The 18206-nt window shown below is 42.6% G+C and overlaps 1 protein-coding gene and 1 pseudogene across 2 annotated transcripts in view; one reads left to right on the top strand and one right to left on the bottom strand.

Moving 5' to 3' along the window:
- CEP89 (centrosomal protein 89) overlaps positions 1–18206 on the top strand; it is a 78449-nt gene that overhangs the window by 33215 nt on the left and 27028 nt on the right. Inside the window, exons 10-14 of the mRNA XM_082862959.1 lie at positions 6212–6262; positions 6427–6510; positions 12796–12906; positions 15696–15804; positions 17773–17953. Of these exons, the coding sequence (XP_082719085.1) occupies positions 6212–6262; positions 6427–6510; positions 12796–12906; positions 15696–15804; positions 17773–17953 (536 nt within the window). The remainder of the gene's footprint in view (positions 1–6211; positions 6263–6426; positions 6511–12795; positions 12907–15695; positions 15805–17772; positions 17954–18206) is intronic.
- LOC309977040 (partitioning defective 6 homolog beta-like) lies at positions 10166–11285 on the bottom strand (annotated as a pseudogene). The gene has a single exon. The product of its transcript is annotated as a partitioning defective 6 homolog beta-like (transcript).

Below are 18206 nucleotides of genomic sequence, written 5' to 3'. Positions count from 1 at the left end.
TCAGAAAACGTCTTGAGACAAATGAAAATGGAAACACAACATAACAAAACTTATGGGATACAGCAAAAGCAATTCCAAGAGGGAAGTTCATAGTAATAAACACCTACACTAAGAGACAAGAAAGATCTCAAGTAAACAACCTAACTTTATACCTCAAGTAACTAGAAAAAGAACAAATGAAGCCCAAAGTTAATAGAAGGAGGGAAATAACAAGGATCATAGCAGAAGTAAATTAAATAAAAACTAGAAAAGATCAATGAACTAAGCTGATTGTTTGAAATCATACCAAGTATTAATACCAACCCTTCTCAAACTCTTCTAAAGAATTGAAGAGGAAGAGACACTGCTAAACTCATTTTACGAGACCAGCATTACCCTAATGCCAAAGCCAGACAAGAACACTCCAGGAAAATTGTAGGCCAATGTCCCTGATAAACAGAGATACAAAAATCCTCAACAAAATATTAGCAAACTGAATTCAACATGGGTTCAGACAACATGGGTTTGAACTGTATGGGTGTGTTATACGTGAATTTTATTTTCAGTAAACACGTACAGTACTACAGAATCCACAGTTGGTTGAATTGGCAGCTGTAGAACTGTGGATCTGGAGAGCCAACTGTGGGACTTGAGCATCTGCAGATTTTGGTATCCACAGCCAGTCCTAGGACCAGTTCTCCACAGAGAGGGATGACTGTATATTGAAAGGATAAAACACCACGATCAAGTGCTATTTATTCATGGGATACAAGAATGGTTCAACATCTGCAAATTAGTCAGTATAGTAAGTCCCCTACATATGAACGAGTTCTGTTCCGAGAGCACATTTGTAAGTCCGATTTGTTCCTAAGTCCAACAAAGTTAGCCTAGGTACCCAACTAACACAATTGGCTATATAGTACTGTACCATACTAGGTTTATAATACTTTTCACACAATATGTAAAACACAAAAAATAAAACATTTTTAATCTTACGATATAGTAAGATTACAGTAGAGTAGCACAGTACAACAGCTGGCATACAGGGGTTGGCATGGAGTGAATAGGCAAGAAGAGTTACTGACTGGAGGAGGGAGAGGAGGTGGGAACCGGTACAGCTGAAGGACCACCAGCAATAGGAGACAGAGGGCAAGCTGCAATTTCACTCATGCCTGATGTTGATGGAGCACATGTTTGCATCTTTGAAAGTTCGCAACTTGAAGGTTTGTATGTAGGGGACTTACTATATAATACACCATATTAACAAAATTAAGAGTAAAACCTGTGATCATCTCAATAGATGCAGAAAAGTTTGACAAAAATTCAACATATTGTCATGATAAACACTCTCAACAAACCGGGTGTAGAAGGACCATAGTGCAACATAGTAATAGGCCATATATGACAAGCCTACATCTAAAGCTGAAACCTTCAGGGGCAACACAATGATGTCCACTCTCACCAGTTTTATTCAACAGAATACTAGAAGACCAAGCCAGAGCAATTAGGCAAGAAAGATATAAAAAGCCTCCAACTGGAAAGGAAGAAGTAAAATTGCCTCTGTTTGCTGATGACAGTGAAATTATATATAGAAAACCCTAAAGGCTCCACCACAAAACTGTTAAAACTAATAAATGAATTCAGTAAATTTGCAGGATGCACAATCAATATGCAAAAATCCATTGTGTTTCTACACACCAAAAACTATTGGAAAGAGAAATTAAGAAAACAATCCCATTTACAGTAGCAGCAAAAAGAATAAAACACTTAGGAATAAATTTACTAAGGAGGTGAAACATGTACACTTGATCTTAGCAAAAAGGCCAAGAAGCGATAGGAGGTGAAACATCTGTACACCAAAAACTATAAAACATTGATGAAAGAAATCAAAGATGATGCAAATAAGTGGAAAGATATTCTGTGCTCGTGGATTGAAAGAATATTGTTACAACGTCCATACTACCCAAAGTGACCTGCAGAGTCAGTATGATTGCTATCAAAATTCCAGTGGCATTTTTCACAGAAACAGGTAAAACAATCCTAAAATTTATATGGAACCACAAAAGGCCTCAAATATTTAAAGTAGACTCAAGAAAGAAAAAGCTGGAGATACCACACCTCCTGATTTCAAGCTGTATTACAAAGAAATAGTAATCAAAACGGTGTACTGTTGGCATGAAAACAGACACATAGATCAATGGAACAGATTTGAGAGCCCAGATATAAACCCATGTGTATCCGGTCAACAAAGGAGCCAAGAATATACTATGGGGAAAGGATAGTCTCTTTAGTAAATGATGCTGGGAAAACTGAATATCCACTTGCAAAAGAATGAAACTGGACCCCTGTTGTACACCATACACAAAAATCAACTCAAAATGAATTGAGGACTTGAATGTAAGACCTGAATCATAAAACTCCTTGGTCTTGGCATTGATTTTTTGGATTTTTTAAAAAATTTGTTTATTTATTTTTGTCTGCTTTGGGTCTTCGTTGCTGCGTACGGGCCTTCTCTAGTTGTGGTGAGCGGGGGCTACTCTTTGCTGCAGTGCACGGGCTTCTCATTGCGGTGGCTTCTCTTGTTGCGGAGCATGGGCTCTAGTCGCACGGGCTTCAGTAGTTGTGGCACAAAGGCTTCAGTAGTTGTGGCTCGCGGGCTCTAGAAGCGCAGGCTCAGTAGTCGTGGTGCACGGGCTTAGTTGCTCCGTGGCATCTGGGATCTTCCCAGACCAGGGCTCGAACCCGTGTACCCTGCATTGGCAGGCGGACTCTTAACCACTGCGCCACCAGGGAAGCCCTGATTTTTTGGATTTGATACCAGAAACAAAGACGACAAAAGCAAAGATAAACAAATGGACTACATCAAACTAAAAAAGCTTTTGCAAAGGGAACTATCAACAAAATGAAAAGGCAACCTATGGAATGGGAGAAAATATTGGCAAACCACATGTCCAATAAAGGGTTAATATCCAAACTATACAAGGAACTCATACAACTCAATAGCACAAAAACAAATAACCCAATTTGAAAATGGGCCAAGGATCTGAATAGACATTTTTCCAAAGAAGACATACAGATGGCCAACAGGTATATGAAAAGGTGCTCAACGTCACTAATCGTCAGGAAAATGCAACGTATAACCACAATGAGATATCACCTCATGCCTGTTAGCGTGTCTTTTTTGAAAAAGATAGAAATTCTGGTGAGGGTGTAGAGAAAAAACCCTTGTACACTATTGGTGAGAATGTAAGTTGGTGCAGCCACTATAAAAAACAGTATGGAGGTTCCTCAAGTCATTAAAAACGGAACTACCATACCATTCAGCAATCCCACTTCTGGGTGTATACCTAAAGGAAATGAAATCACTATCTTGAAGAGATAGCTATACTCTTATGTTCATTGCAGCATTATTTATGATAGCCAAGGATGAATGGATAAAGAAAATGTGGTATATGTCACATGTTTTATATATATATATATATATATATATATACACACACACACACACAGACACATATACATATATATATACATATATATAAAAACCATGTGACATACAGTGGAATATTATTCAGCCTTAAAGAACAAGGCAGTTCTGTCACTTGCAACATGGGTGAACGTGTAGGGTATTATTCTAAGTGAAATAAGCCAGATAAAGGACAATACTGCTTGGTGTCACTTATATGTGGAATCTTAAAAAAGAAGTCAAACTCATAGAAACACAGAGTTGAATGGTGACTGCCATGGGCTGGGGGGCGGGGCAGTGGGAAAAATAGGGAGAGGCAAGTAAAAGGTTACAAACTTTCAGGTATAAGATGAATGAGATCTGAGGATCCAATATATAACATGGTGACTATAGTTGATAATACTGTACTGTATAGTTGAAACTTGCTGAGAGAGTAGAACTTGTGTTCTCTCCCCACAAAATGGTAAATATGTGGGGTGATGGGTGTGTAATTAACTTGGAGGTGGAGATCCTTTCACAGTCTATGTGTATATAAAGAGAGAAGACAGACTAGGTTTTACTTTAGAAGCAGGATTGCAGAATTCAATTCAACAGACTCTCACTGAGCAAACCACTACGCTATTTTTGAGGTTCTGAGCAAACCTCAAAAATTGTGAGGAACAACAAGAGGACCCAGCAGCTCAGGTCTGTGCCCTGGAGGCTCGTGTGTGTGAGGGTCGTGTGGGGCTGGAGGCGCGGTGGGGGTGTCAGGACGCCCAGCTCACTGGCTCCTACTGGGATCGGGGTGGTGGGGGAAGCCAGGTGTGCACGGTGTTGTGACGTGGCTCCTGGGAGTTCAGGGCAGCTTTATGGGCTGCTTTCTTTCTTTCTGAAATAGAACTTAGGTTTAAATTTTTTAAATATCAGCTTTGAGATGTAATTCACATACCGTCTAATTCACCCATTTAAAGTACACAATTCAGTGATTTTTTAGTGTATTCACAGAACTGTGCAACCGCCACCACAATCAATTGTAGAACATTTTCATCACAACAAGAAAACTCACAACAAGAAATCTCACACCTGTTAGTGGTCACGCCCCCTTCTTTCCCACCACCCACGTTGGCCCTGGCAACCACTACTTTCTGTGGATTTGCCTATTCTGAATGTTCTATATAACTGGAATCATACAACAGGTGGGCTTTTGTGGCTGACTTCTTTCGCTTAACATAATGTTAACTTTTTTTTTTTTTTAACAAAAATATTAAACTTCCTGGGGTCCTATGATCCAAAACAGGCTTCCTAGGCCAGGGCCTTCTGCAGGGCTGTGAACAAGCCAGTTCTCTTTCAGAAGGTTGTGGGCAGGCAGGCCCAGCGACTGGCTGCTGCCCTCACCCGCCACCCCCAAGATGTGCAGACCATTCTACCCTTTGCGGCCACCGTTCTCCATGACAGTCTCCCCTGATGCCTCCAGCCAGAGGTGATCTCTCTCTCCAACCACTGCAGGCTTCTGTTTGTTCCACTCTCAAGGCACGTTCTGCCCTGTGCGATGTGAGAAGACCCATCTCTGTGTGGAACCATACAATCCTTGTAAACAGTGACATGTGCTGTAACGTCCACAATGGCTTAGTGAGCTTTCAGTGTTTGCTGAATGAATCATGAGATGGTAAACGTGTTAGAAAATCTTTGTTGGATAAGGAATTATGCCATCAGGGCCATTGCTTCTGGCCCTGATGGAATTACTGCTACCAGCTTTGGCCTCTTACTGTAAACAACTAGAAAACCAGGCAGAATGAATAATACACCTCTCTACAGACATCAGACAGCAGGCAGCACTGTCCTCATGGGGAGAAGTAGGATAAATAGATGAGCCTTATGATCACATTGCTTTCTGCTTGGAGGCACTCTCGGATAACAGTGCAGGGTGGAGCAACGCAAGCAGAGTATGGCAGTCTGAACTGAAGAGACAGATTAGATTTGGGGAAGCAGAGGATGTTGTATTCTTTTCTCTTATGGCAAGAGCTACATAAATCCACATGGGGTTCCTCGCAGTCCTTTGTTGAACACTAATCTGCACATGTATAGGATGAAACTGTGAGGCCAGGCAGAAAACAAGTTCAGGGAGCTGTGAGCTAAAAATAATTAGCACCCGGAGACCTTTGGGTTCTGAAAAAGATGAGCCTCAAAAGCATCGTCTTTTGTGCGTAACTTAAGAGCCTACAAAAGAAAAAGAAAACAAAACACTTTAAAAGAAGACAACAAAATCTAGACACTCAACAACATAACACTGAAAAAGTTTTATTGGCATCCAATAAAAAATTATTAGATATGTTCCACATTTAGAATGCTGAAAAGTTTTGACAACTAAATGCAACATGTAATCCTGGATTGGATTCTTGACCAGAAAAGGACATCAGTGGGAAAATAGGCAAAATTTCAGCATAGTCTATAGATTAGAATACAGTATTGCATCAGTCTTGATTTCCTGATTTTTATGATGGTACTGTGGTCAAATAGTTGAATGCTTTTGCTTTTAGGAAATATACATTGAAGTATTTAGAGGAAAAGGAGCATTATGTGTATAAATTACTCTCAAACACTTCAGATAATTATATATATATAAATATATACACAAATATATCAATTTACACACACACACACACACACACACACACACACACAAGATTCCTAGATAGCTGATGCCCAGTCTAGGTTAAGAATAGCTAAGACGTGAAATTTCAGAGGAAATGTAATTTAATTTGTCTTCACCGTGTGTTTTGTTTTTAGAGTTTAAATATTGAAGGCCTCCCATCAAAGGGCCCTGTACCGCCCTGGCTGGTAAGTGAAAGTTATTTAATTTCAGGCCCATATTTTCTGGGCTATAATTGAATAGCTGTTACAAACCATTCCAAATGAAGTATATTTTCTTTCCTTTTTAAAGGTGTGCTGATTGTGTTTAGATGTAAGAAAGATATTAATCTTCTTTATTCCATTACGTTCAGGTGGATACAAAGTACCTGTCCCCCTTGTTGCTGGCCTATGAAGACAGAATGAAAGAGAAGGACGAGCTCAATGCCAGCCTTCAGGTAGGTGGGCAAAAGTCTCAGAGGAACAAGGTTTGTAAAAAAGAAGACCGATTCAAACTTGGAAGCAACATTTTGAAGATAGGTATAGCCAACATCTAGCAGGTACTCAAGGGTTTGTTAAAAGAAGGAAAGGAGGAAGGAGGGAGTGTAGCAGTGTGGGGACGGGGAGAAGGAAGAGGGAAGGCAGGAGAGAGGGATGGGCAGAGCAGGGCGGTGGGTTGGGATTGATGGGAGAAGTATTGGAGGGACGGGGTGCAGCATTGGAAGCCGTGGCTTCCCAGACAGGCAGCCCCACGTGGGCTGGGATCTTGGGGTGCGGAGAAGGCAGCAGTGGGAGGTGCTACTTTCCTGGTCCTGTGCAGCTGCAAACAGCACTGGTAAAAGGGACATTTGGGCAGACAAGGAAGGTAGAAGAACGGGGATGTTTCAGGCAGGATTAGATGCTTCTTAATTCTATGAAGAGCTGACCCCCAGGACGTCTAATTACTGAGCTGTTGGTAGTGGTAGGGAAGTGAGGTTTTTGTTTGTTTCTGCCGTGTTCACTCTTTTTCATGGGAATGGCTCCTGGAGCAGAGTTCATTCTAATGATACAGGAAACCAAGGCTGTGCAGGTATTATAGATACGTCCCATGCCTTTCCGTGCTGCGAACCTCTATGTTCCTTATTTAAGTGACCAAAGAGATCCCTGGAATTGGAGGGATCCAGAGAGAAAAGAGTTGGTATTTCTAGGATCCCTGATTGGAAGGGTCTGTTAAGAGTCACCCATCCTGTTCTTGTTCTGCTGTCCCATGTACATGGCCCATGTAATGCAGTTGTGAACCTTTTCTCCTAGGCTTTCTGTTGGACACTTAATTTTTTTTTTTTTTTAGCCGTTATACAAGTCTATATTTGTAAAAAATAATATACAACTAAAGCTAATTTAATTTTTAAAATCAAAGCTCATTTAGTGATAATGTACATTTTATAATAAAATTGTAGTAAAATACTGACATTTGATAGTTTAAACAAAGTAGCATTCATGTAAAAATCATGTTGCATGTAAAATTTAATTAGAAAATCCATAGTTCACAAAAGTACATATATTTTGTTGATAGCTCATGAGGACATTATCATAAATTTACTTAAGATACAGAACAAAATTCACAGTTAGCTTGACATTTAGTACTATAAAATTTTATGCTGAGTCCACTGATATTTTTGTTAATAAGGTACACTTGAAATAATTCAGACTACCAATGAATCTACATTTTATTGTATAACCAAGATCTATTGGTTTTACAATACGTCTAGTAATCAATTCGTTCACCAATGATTTAAACGAGAGATCCAGTTGAAAAGACCGTTGACATATACCCTTAGTGGGATAATTAAAAATCACTAGCAGGGCTTCCCTGGTGGCGCAGTGGCTGAGAGTCCGCCTGCCGATGCAGAGGACACGGGCTCGTTCCCCGGTCCGGGAAGACCCCACATGCCACGGAGCAGCTGGGCCCACAAGCCACGGCTGCCGAGCCTGCGCGTCCAGAGCCCGCGCTCCGCACCGGGAGAGGCCACAACAGTGAGAGGCCCGTGCACCACCAAAAAAAAAAAAAAAAAAAAGCACTAGCAGCTTTGATTTCCATTTTCATGAATATATACAAGACAAATCTGTATTTTACAGTTAAAAGTTGTACAAAAAGTCAAGCTCTGAAGTATTTCTTCCCCTAAGAGAAAAGTTCTGATGTTAAAACTTTGTTAAAAAAAAAGAGAGAAAGAGAGAGAGCTAGTATGTGAAAGTATTTTTACTTAAAATGTTGAAGCCCTGCACCGCTTATAATTATAAATGAAATGTAACCTTCTACTTATTAACATTTTGCCATTCAAGATTCAAATTTATAGAACTCAACAGAATGTTAAACCTGGAATGCCATTAAAAAATAGTGGTTATATAACTGGAAGAACTTCAATGAATTCAACAAAAAGTACACTGTATTACATAATGTTGTGCAGTTAACAGTTTAGTGATAACATATTTAGTCGTAAAATGTGAACAAAATACATTGAAGTATTCTGAGTCAAGAGAGCTTCATTTAATCAACTTTGCTTCATATACTTTTACCATATAGAGAAAATATCCTTCAAAACGGAGTCATTTGATTCTTCATTGTTTGTTTTAATAGCACACAGTTGTTATAAGGTATCCATTCTAGCCCTAGCATAAAATTAATCAATAAATAACTCTGAGAGAAATATCCATAAGTCACAGGGAACTCATGTAGTTCATACTATTCTTAGTCTCTATATACAAGCTACTGTAGTGCCTGTGCACCTCCATACAATGAAACCAGGCAAGGAACGAAAGTTAGCAGCCATACTCTTACCTTGCTAAGTGGATGCATCGGAAAGTAATAAATAGCCTCATAAAATTAATCGAGATACACTCTACCTATCAAAGGCGAATATGACATACTTTTCATAAAGTGTAGGCAGTTTTCCTAGAAATCTCATTAAGGAAAACCCAAAATTTTCATATAAAAAGTGCACAAGGTTGTCGTGTGTGTAAAAATCCCTTAGTTTGGGTGCATTTTTTTTTTTAACGAAAATAATTCACACTACCCAAATACATTAAAAGAGTAAAAAGGCAGACAAACAAAATATACACACAAACAACAAAAGGAATGATTTCTAATGAGATTTGGAATGAAGACAAGGAGAGGTTACGGGGGCTTCCCTGGTGGCGCAGTGGCCGAGAGTCCGCCTGCCGATGCAGGGGACACGGGCCCGCGCCCCGGTCCGGGAAGATCCCACATGCCGCGGAGCGGCTGGGCCCGTGAGCCGTGGCCGCTGAGCCTGCGCGTCCGGAGCCTGTGCTCCGCAACGGGAGAGGCCGCAACAGTGAGAGGCCCGCGTACCGCAAAAACAAAAACAAAAAAGAAGAGGTTACAGGAGAGAGTCTCCCATATCACCAGAGTCGATGGAACTGGCTTTCACAACATAAGTGATGCCCAAATGGAATGAGTCTGTAAATATGAAAGCTACAAGATGGGCAAACAGGGACCTGAACAACTGTTAGAGTTTCTTAATTCAGGAACATAGCTTCAATGCTTTATAACTTAGGAAGCAACCCATAAAAAACAGTCAATTGATTTGATTTCTTAGAAATTAGGGAAAAAAAATTTGAAAAAATTACTCGCTACAATTAGCAACACAGGAACAATATTAAAAAATCAAAATACAACATGGGGAATATGGGAGCCAGGGTCCCAAAGTACCGAAAGATAGACTTCTTCACGTTAGAATTAAAAGATATACAGTTAAAGGAAAAATCAACCAGGCTCTGCACAGCAGGTTAAATATGCAACCACTTCAAACGGAAATGATCTAGTCCTTATGTGTAGTTCTGGGAATGTGCTCTAACATCCAGTTCTCCATAGACAAAATAGCAAAAGCACATCATTTCATTAGCAAAGGCCCCTTTGTTTTAGACTTAAATTCACCTCTGACCCACTGAAGTTTATATTAATTATCAAACTACTATTTTAATAACATTTTAAGCTTGCAATATATTTTTTTCATGCCTATCCCAGATCACTGGTTCAGAGGTACATATGCTTTAAACTAGCCAAATGTACAAGTCTCCACGGCATCCTCACTCAGTAAGCATTCAGACGCGACGGTTTCATAGTGTTATGATTGTTCCATCTTCTTCTAAGAGTTTTTGATCTGGAGCAACGCGTTTCAAATTCTGTATTTGTGCCACTTGCTAAGGGTGCTAAGCTCACTTCATTAGAAGGAATAAAACCGTTCTGTCCAGATTCAAAACTGAGTTCTATTTGTGTTAATGATTCCAGGCTCTCGGTGTTATGAAGAGCCTTAGGGTTCTGCTGTGGCACACCATTGTCTTCAATAATAATGTCATCTTCATCGCTGTCTTCATCCTCTGGCTCAAAGCTCGGTTCGATCTGCTGTGGATAGCCAGGAAGGCTGTTGTCGGTAGACTAGCCAGAGCTGCCGGAAGTCCGACTCTTCCTAATGATCTTATTCCTCTGGTTTGCTGGTCTCACTGTGATGGTGAGGTCGTGGCTGTTTGCAATCATGTCAGCTACTTGATCTAGACTCTTCCCGGAAACTTCTGTGCCATTAACTTCTAAAACTTCATCATTAACGGCTAATAGTCCTGTGCTTTGAGCCAGACCTCCTGGCACAAGTCTGGATATAAAGATCCTTGGGACCTTCTCTAAGCCGTGGGGTGTCACCCTGACACTGGAGCCGTCCCGCATGTAGAATCCTAGGTGTTTCTCAGTGCCATATTTGTAAAGACGGACCCTACGATGTGTTTCTGGGAGAATATCCACGTCTATAACAGAAGACACAGGTCTGAAGTCCTGGGGCATATTAATGACTATGTGTGGCTTTTTTCTCTGTTTGTCAGGACGAAACAATTTGGTTAAAACATTCTTCTTCTTTATTAGTGTGCCTGTACCAATGGCACTGTAGTCTGCTTCTTCCTTTTTTTGTATAAAAATCCTAAGCAGTGGGTTGGCCGCTGAAACAGCTTTGTGATAATTAGCATCGTTATTTCTAGGCAGTACATCTCCATGGATGTCTGCATAGCTTACTAAAATGTCAACATTGGGTATCTTATGAACATGTTGCAGTAATCCATAAAACTCCTTAAACTTTCCAGGTTTTGATATTTCCAGTGAAAACCGACGAAATTCAGCTCCAAACTTGCTCTTCACCGCCACGGTGGGGGCCAGGCAGCCACTGCCCGCTCCTTGCCAGTGTCTGCGGTTCATCCTGAGGCCTGGCCCGCAACGGCCTCCTCCAGCCGGGCCGCCCCTCGAAGCGCGGAGAGCGAGTGCCCGGCCGGCGGGCTCGGGACTCGGCTGCGGCCCAGGCGCCTCCTCACAGGCACCTGCAGAGGGGCGACCGCGGCTCGGGTCTCCGTGCAGAGCTCCGCTTGGCTGGCTCCTCACGCGGTGGGACCGAGGGTGAGACTGGCTGTGCGCCGGGCGGGAACGCGGCTCCCTCCCTTCGGGCCTCGGCGACGGCCGCCTGGACACTTAATTTTTAAGAGGGTGAATTAATCTTGTATAATTGGTTAAGTATCAATCCAAATAATAAAAATACTTATTTAGTGCTCCTTCTAAAATAGGGTTCCGGAAACATTTTCTGTAAACATTTACTTAGTATCAATTTTAGGCTTTGGGGGCCATGGAGTCTCTCTTCACAGCTACTCAGCTCTGCTACTGTAGCATGAAAGCGGCTGCAGAGCAGGTGTGACGAATGGGCGTGGCTATGTTCCCATAATGCTGTTGACCAAATAGACCCCTGGCCTGTGCGCTGTAGTTTGCCCCACCCATGTTCTCTAAAAGGGCCAGTGCACTGCTAGCAATTAGGGAGTGCGTTTGGGCAGAAAGGTGAGAGAAAGAGAAGTTGCTTGGCATTGTTGCTTTTTATAAGTATAAATGTCTGCTAGCTGGGAGAAGAATATTTAGAAGCGTCCCAGAATAAATATTAACACCTAAGATTCTCACCAGAAGACAACACACAATACTGAAGCTGGCCAAGGGCTAGCTGAGAAAAGCCATGATGGAGACCACCCAGCGTTGAGTGCCACAAACACAGACTGTTAGCAGTCAAAAACAGACCAAGCAACAGTCCTCGTGTGGGGGCCAATGAGTGATGAAGCTGGACTGACTGATGGCTTTAAGTAAGGGAGGCTTTCTCGTGATTGTAATGGGGCAAAATTATGAGACTCCAACCCCTGCACTAAGCCCTTCCCTACCGAAATGGGCTTCAATTAGGAAGAAAAATTCTTATCTTTATCTAAAAAGCTCCAATTTATCCTCCAAAGTCTTTAAACAAAGAAAAAACTATGGCATTTATAGGCATCTCTGCCTTTTTTTTTTTTTTTTTTTTTTTTTTTTGCGCTGCGCGGGCCTCTCACTGGGAAGCCCAGTGAGAAGACAGGGAAGCCCATCTCTGCCTTTTTTATTCCCCTTTTTATCTTTTCAAATATTTGGCAGTTATAGAACAATGTTATCAAGTTAGGAATCGAACTAACTTGAGGTGCTTTTGTCCCTTGTTCTCTGCATGGTATGTGTGTCTTGTGTTTTCTCGCTAGACCGTGAGCTCCTCGAGGGCAGGCACTTGGTGCTGGTACCAAGTTAAAGGCTGCCGGTACTATGAGACTTTGCTTAAAAGATATTAACATTTGATTTTAGCCACAGCGACAGAATTAGAACTAAGAAATATAGAGATGAATGTACGTGTGTGTTACAGTTTACACAAATTTTGTTTCAGGAGGAAATGAGAACGTTTAAGATGAGAGTCCAAGAAGTGGTGAAAGAAAATGAAGAACTGCACCAAGAGCTGAATAAGAATAGTCTTGTCACCAGTGAGGAATGGCAAGTGGTGTTGTGTTTCTGGTATTTTGCTAATTAAGAAAAAGAAAAGATAATAGGAATAAACTTTATTAAATTGTCAAATATATATGTATTTTAATGGAGAGTTTCTAAGAAACTAATAAGGTGTAGTGAAAACTAGTAAATTATTCTAAACTTGTATTTTAAAGGCTACTTTAAAACTTCTAAATAGGTTTATATATATATATATATATATTTGCTGTCTCCATTTTTTTTTTTTTTTTTTTTTGCGCTACGCGGGCCTCTCACTGCTGCGGCCTCTCCCGTTGCGGAGCACAGGCTCCGGACGTGCAGGCCCAGTGGCCATGGCTCACGGGCCCAGCCGCTCCGCGGCGTGTGGGATATTCCCGGACCGGGGCACGAACCCGTGTCCCCTGCATCGGCAGGCGGACTCTCAACCACTGCGCCACCAGGGAAGCCCTGCTGTCTCCATTTTTATCTTCTGAGGTTGTATTTTTCTAGGGCACTTTTCCCATCCCGAACCTGTTGACTCGCATCGTTTCTTAGACCCCTCTGATGGCTCCCAGGGCTTTAGGACACACAGTCCAGGATGAGGCCCTGCACTCCCAGCTCCCGCTTGCCCCGCCCCTTCCGCTCACAGACAGCTGAACGCTGCCTCACTTCCAGCCTATTGTTGATGCTCTTCCCTCCCCCCGGAACACCCCTTCCTGCCCTCCTGTACCTCCATTAGGGCCCTGCTCAAATGGTGCTAGTCAGTAGCTCTCCCTGAAGGCAGAGTGAATTGTTCCTTTGTCTCAGTTTCTGACTTGGCCCTAAACACACGCCCTGTCCTTGTACCTGCCATGCTGGGCCTACCTATGTGTGTTCACAACTGTCTCCCTCTTCTCCTTTGGGAGCATCTCAAGGGCAGGGCCATGTCCTGTTCATCTAGCACGGCAGCAACAGATGCCTGTTCAGTGCACTTGAGAAAGTAAATGTCTTCAGAAGTCTAAAGGCAATACCCAAGCAGGACCAAGAAAGCAAAAGCTATTCAGGTATATCTTTTTTGCCTTGGGTAGGTATGTTATAGTTAATATTTTTTTATGTCTTAACATCACTGAAAAAAATTAAATATTTCCCATATGTGATATATAGAAATTTGGAATTGAGTCAACAGCATTCTTACTGATTTTACTTTACTGATTTTATGGCCACTGATGTGTCAGTTGGGACTGGTTGGGCAGCTACTGGATCCTGTTGTACTGTGGCTTCCCCTGTTGAAATTTGATTTTCTTCTGTCAGGGTTCCTTGTGTGTCTCCCCTCAAACCCTCCTTGAATAGTGCCCTAGAAAGCAGGTCAGCTGGGCTGCTTCCAGGCTTCCTCTCCCAAACCCTCAGATTCTTTCTCTAACCTTGTGTATAGCTGTAAGTCAAACCTGTTTACTTCTCGTTACGGTAAAAACAAATAAAGAAAGAAAGAAAAGAAAGGCAGACCCCACTTTGAACTCCACATGCCCACTGTCTTCCCCAGTCCTGTTTCTAAGACTTCAAAATATGCATCCTGCTCTAGCCTGGTGACCTGTGGCACAGGGTTGGGCTGCAGAAAGCTGTCAGTTCTGCACAGGGCCTGTTGAGGCCCTGCGGCTGGCCTCCCCCTACTCTGAATTCACTGTCCTCCAGCTGGGGCAGGACCGGGGCCTCACACCCTGTAGGCAGATCTCCTGCCACCCCGAAGCCCGTCCCAGTCGTGCCCTCACCTGCCCGGCCTAGACCGCTGCTCCCTGTGCCTGCGCAGGTGTGAGGTGCACTGCGTCCCGATCTGACCCCCGGGCACGCCGACTTCACACATCAGCAGAGTCTTTCTCCTTAGTTTCAGATAATTTCTCGATGAACTTCTGGGCTGCAGCTAAACTCTACATTTCTTTCCCTAACTGCCTCTGACCAGCTGGGTAACCTCATGCTTAATGGACCTCCCTTTCTTTACCTATAAAATGGGAAGGAGAATTAAACTAAATTTGAGGTTTTGACCTTTTTTTTTTAGGAATGGGAGATCCCTTTCATTTAAAAAAGAAAGAAAAGGAGGAAGGGAGGGAGGGAGAAAGTCTGATAAGAAAGTCCAGAGTGGAGCTGCTCTGTTTGAGGCAGGCATGAGGAGGCTGGAACGGCCCGCCTAGGGGAGCTCCCCTGCGGGACAGCGTGGGGCCTTCTCACCCCACAGGCCAGGCAGCTGGTAGGGACACCTCCAGGTGCCAAGGAGCTAGTGCACAGCCTCTGTTCAGGGAGGTAATCACTAGAGCTGGACTCCTTTCATTTTTTCTCCCTCCTTCCTGCACCTCACTTTTTTGAGTCTAAAATGGAAAATTGAGATAATTTACTGGTTTACCATGTACCTCGGGTGGTAAACATTTAACTAGATGATTTCTAAGATCCCTTTAGCTCATTCTCACTGGATTTTGCGATCATGAGGTTGAGCTGAGCTGGGATTTACTTTGCACCAACTGTCAGGATACGGTTTGCGCAGGTGAAATTCAACCTGGGGGGTTCAAGCGGGGCGTTTTGTACATGGGAGTTTCTATTCTCTTCTTTCTACTTTTGTATATGTTTGAAATTTTACATTTTAACAAGTTACTAAAGCAGTTCGTAATTCACACTTCCTTTCTGTCCTTTCCCTCAATTTAATGGAAATGGCAAGACTTACTATGTTAATAACATGTTTAGCATTAAAACATGTCATTACCTACAACACATTTGATGCTTTCTTTTAGACTCAGGAGTGTCTCTAATCATTCTGCACCTGAATGTCAGTATTTAATTTTGTAAATCAATTGTAGGCGTCAGCTTCAGACTCAAGCAGAACTGGTTTTAGAGGAAAACAAGTTGTTGATAGAGCAGTTGGAGATTCAGCAAACAAAAGCCAAGGACACGCACCAGGAGCGTCTCCAGGAAGGTGAGCGGTCCTTCCCGCGAGTGGTGGTGATGCTGTGACGTCGCCATTGTGTCATTTTACACTGGTACCACCCCCAACCCCACTTGAAGACACTGGAAGTCATGTTTTTTAGAACATGTTTTTTACTGAAGGGCAGCTGTTTATGTTATAGCATATCCAGCCATCACCCGTGATGCACTGACTGCTTTCTCTTAGACTCTACGGTGTCGAGTTACTCTCTTTTGTAAATCAATTGTGGATGACAGCTTTAGAGTGAGCAGAACTGAGTTTTGGGGAAAACAGTGTGCCACGTAACTGGGAAAAATCGTGTGAGATGAATATTTGAAACAACACGAGGACACGTTCCCCAAAATTTGTTGAATGAGCAAATAAGTAGGAACCATTGACTCTCTAAACAGTTTCTCTGTGCTCTCGCCCTTCCTTCAGCGCTGCAGGCGCTGCCGTAACTTAAATCTCCGTCAGATCCTTTCTGTGAGCGCCTCCTCTCCCCACGTGTCCCGCCGCCACCCCCCCCACCCCCGCCCTGCCGCCCCATCCCAGGAGCCTCACAGCGTATGACAGTGGACTTTGTAGTGGCCAGACTGAGTCATTTATTCCACTTCGATTAAAACCAAAACTTATGAGCACAAAAGAGAGTGGTATTTTTTTTTTCTTTGGCTTTACTGATTTTTCTTTTCTGGTGAAGAACAATGTAGGACAGGAGGCCAAGGTACAAGCTGTCTTCTGTGAGCCAGCATGAGTCCTTTCTGTTTCCCCTCCTGCACCTGTTATTCAGCGGCTCCCCTTTCCACACCACGGAAGAGTCCGCTACCAGCCCCTGCTGTAGCTGAAGCTGCAGGGCTGGTGCTTGGCTTGTGTCTGCCGGCCAGGCCGGGTCCGCAGTGAAAGCAGCTCTCAATCCAGCAGGAGTTTCCTCCCCATAGACTGAACAGGCACAGGAGTAGCTGCCTTTGTCCTGGCATTGCTTGGGGTGGAGGGGAGACAGAGCCTCAAAGATCAGAGACGACAGGGAAATTAATTTCATAATTACTGAGCTGACTCTCAAACACAGCAGATCTAAACAGGTAGGATGATTATTTTGGCCTGTGTGATTCAGTCAGCTACCCATGTTATTTTCCCATTTCCCAGAAACAGCTATTCATTTCGTTCAACTAAATGTTTTCCCAGAACAGAAGGATTTAGAGTTCTACTCTGTAATACTTCTGAGTGCTAGTTTCAGCAGATGCCCAGGAAGTATCTTAATATGACATACTTCCATGTCACTTAGGATGAAAATATTTATGATTTACTTTAGATGTAGGACACTAAACATAAAAAGTTAATGAAGAAAGGGAAGAAAAACAAATTCTGCCCTTAGTTGGGCCATACTTGATGTCCTTAAAATCTTGAAAATCTTGCAGTTTTAGGGACGACATCATGATGTACGCTTGTACATCTGTGTGTGACTTAAGGCTTCAGTCTTTAGAAAGTCAGTTCCTTGAAGACTGGAATCATGTCTTGTTAAATATTATATATTTAACAATAATATCAGTATATTGATCCCCAGTAAGAAAGTGTATATTGAGTGACTACTTAATATAGGGACAGTAATTGCTAAGTACAAAGGCTTTGGTATTAATTTCTAAATCGCCAGCACATGTTTTTTAAGATCATCTTTTTTTTTTTTAATTTTTTTGCGGTACGCGGGCCTCTCACTGCTGTGGCCTCTCCCGTTGCGGAGCACAGGCTCCGGACGCGCAGGCTCAGTGGCCATGGCTCACGGGCCCAGCCGCTCCGAGGCATGTGGGATCTTCCCAGACCGGGGCACGAACCCGTGTCCCCTGCATCGGCAGGCAGACTCTCAACCACTGCGCCACCAGGGAAGCCCAAAGATCATCTTTTATAAGCTCTCACTAGTATTAGTAATCAGTAATCATGCTTTATTAGCTCTTCTGTACCAAGTCTTTATCCATCTATTTTGTGTTTCAGTTTCTAAACTGACTAAACAGCTAATGCTTCTGGAGGCTAAAACACAGAGCCAAGAAAAGGAGCTAACTAAAAGTAAGGAGCAATTGGAAATTTTGCGGATGGAATGCCAGGAGCTAAAACTACAGTTGGACAGCAAAGTTGCAATAGAAGTGCACACTTCAATTGTAAATGAATTAAAAAGGTAAGGACTCAGTGTCTTTTCAAGCATTAATGTGTCACCATGCATGTTGTTATAGGCAGGTAGAGAGAGGGTGCTCCCTCTTTTTTTGAGTCATTTTGCTACACCAGCACAGGAGTCCAAGACTAAGAATGGTAAATATTTTATTAAAGTAGAACAAGGCCGTCCTTGAGGGCTGTGGTCTACAGTTTGTGTGTAGGTATATGATTTTTTCCCCTACTGTTCCAGCCTCTCTTGTTTTTAGAGGTGAAATGAA

The sequence above is a fragment of the Leucopleurus acutus genome (genome assembly GCF_964270905.1).
Source record: "Leucopleurus acutus genome assembly, chromosome: 20".
NCBI classification, from domain to species: domain Eukaryota; kingdom Metazoa; phylum Chordata; class Mammalia; order Artiodactyla; family Delphinidae; genus Leucopleurus; species Leucopleurus acutus.
This window is presented reverse-complemented; position numbering and strand designations above follow the sequence as displayed.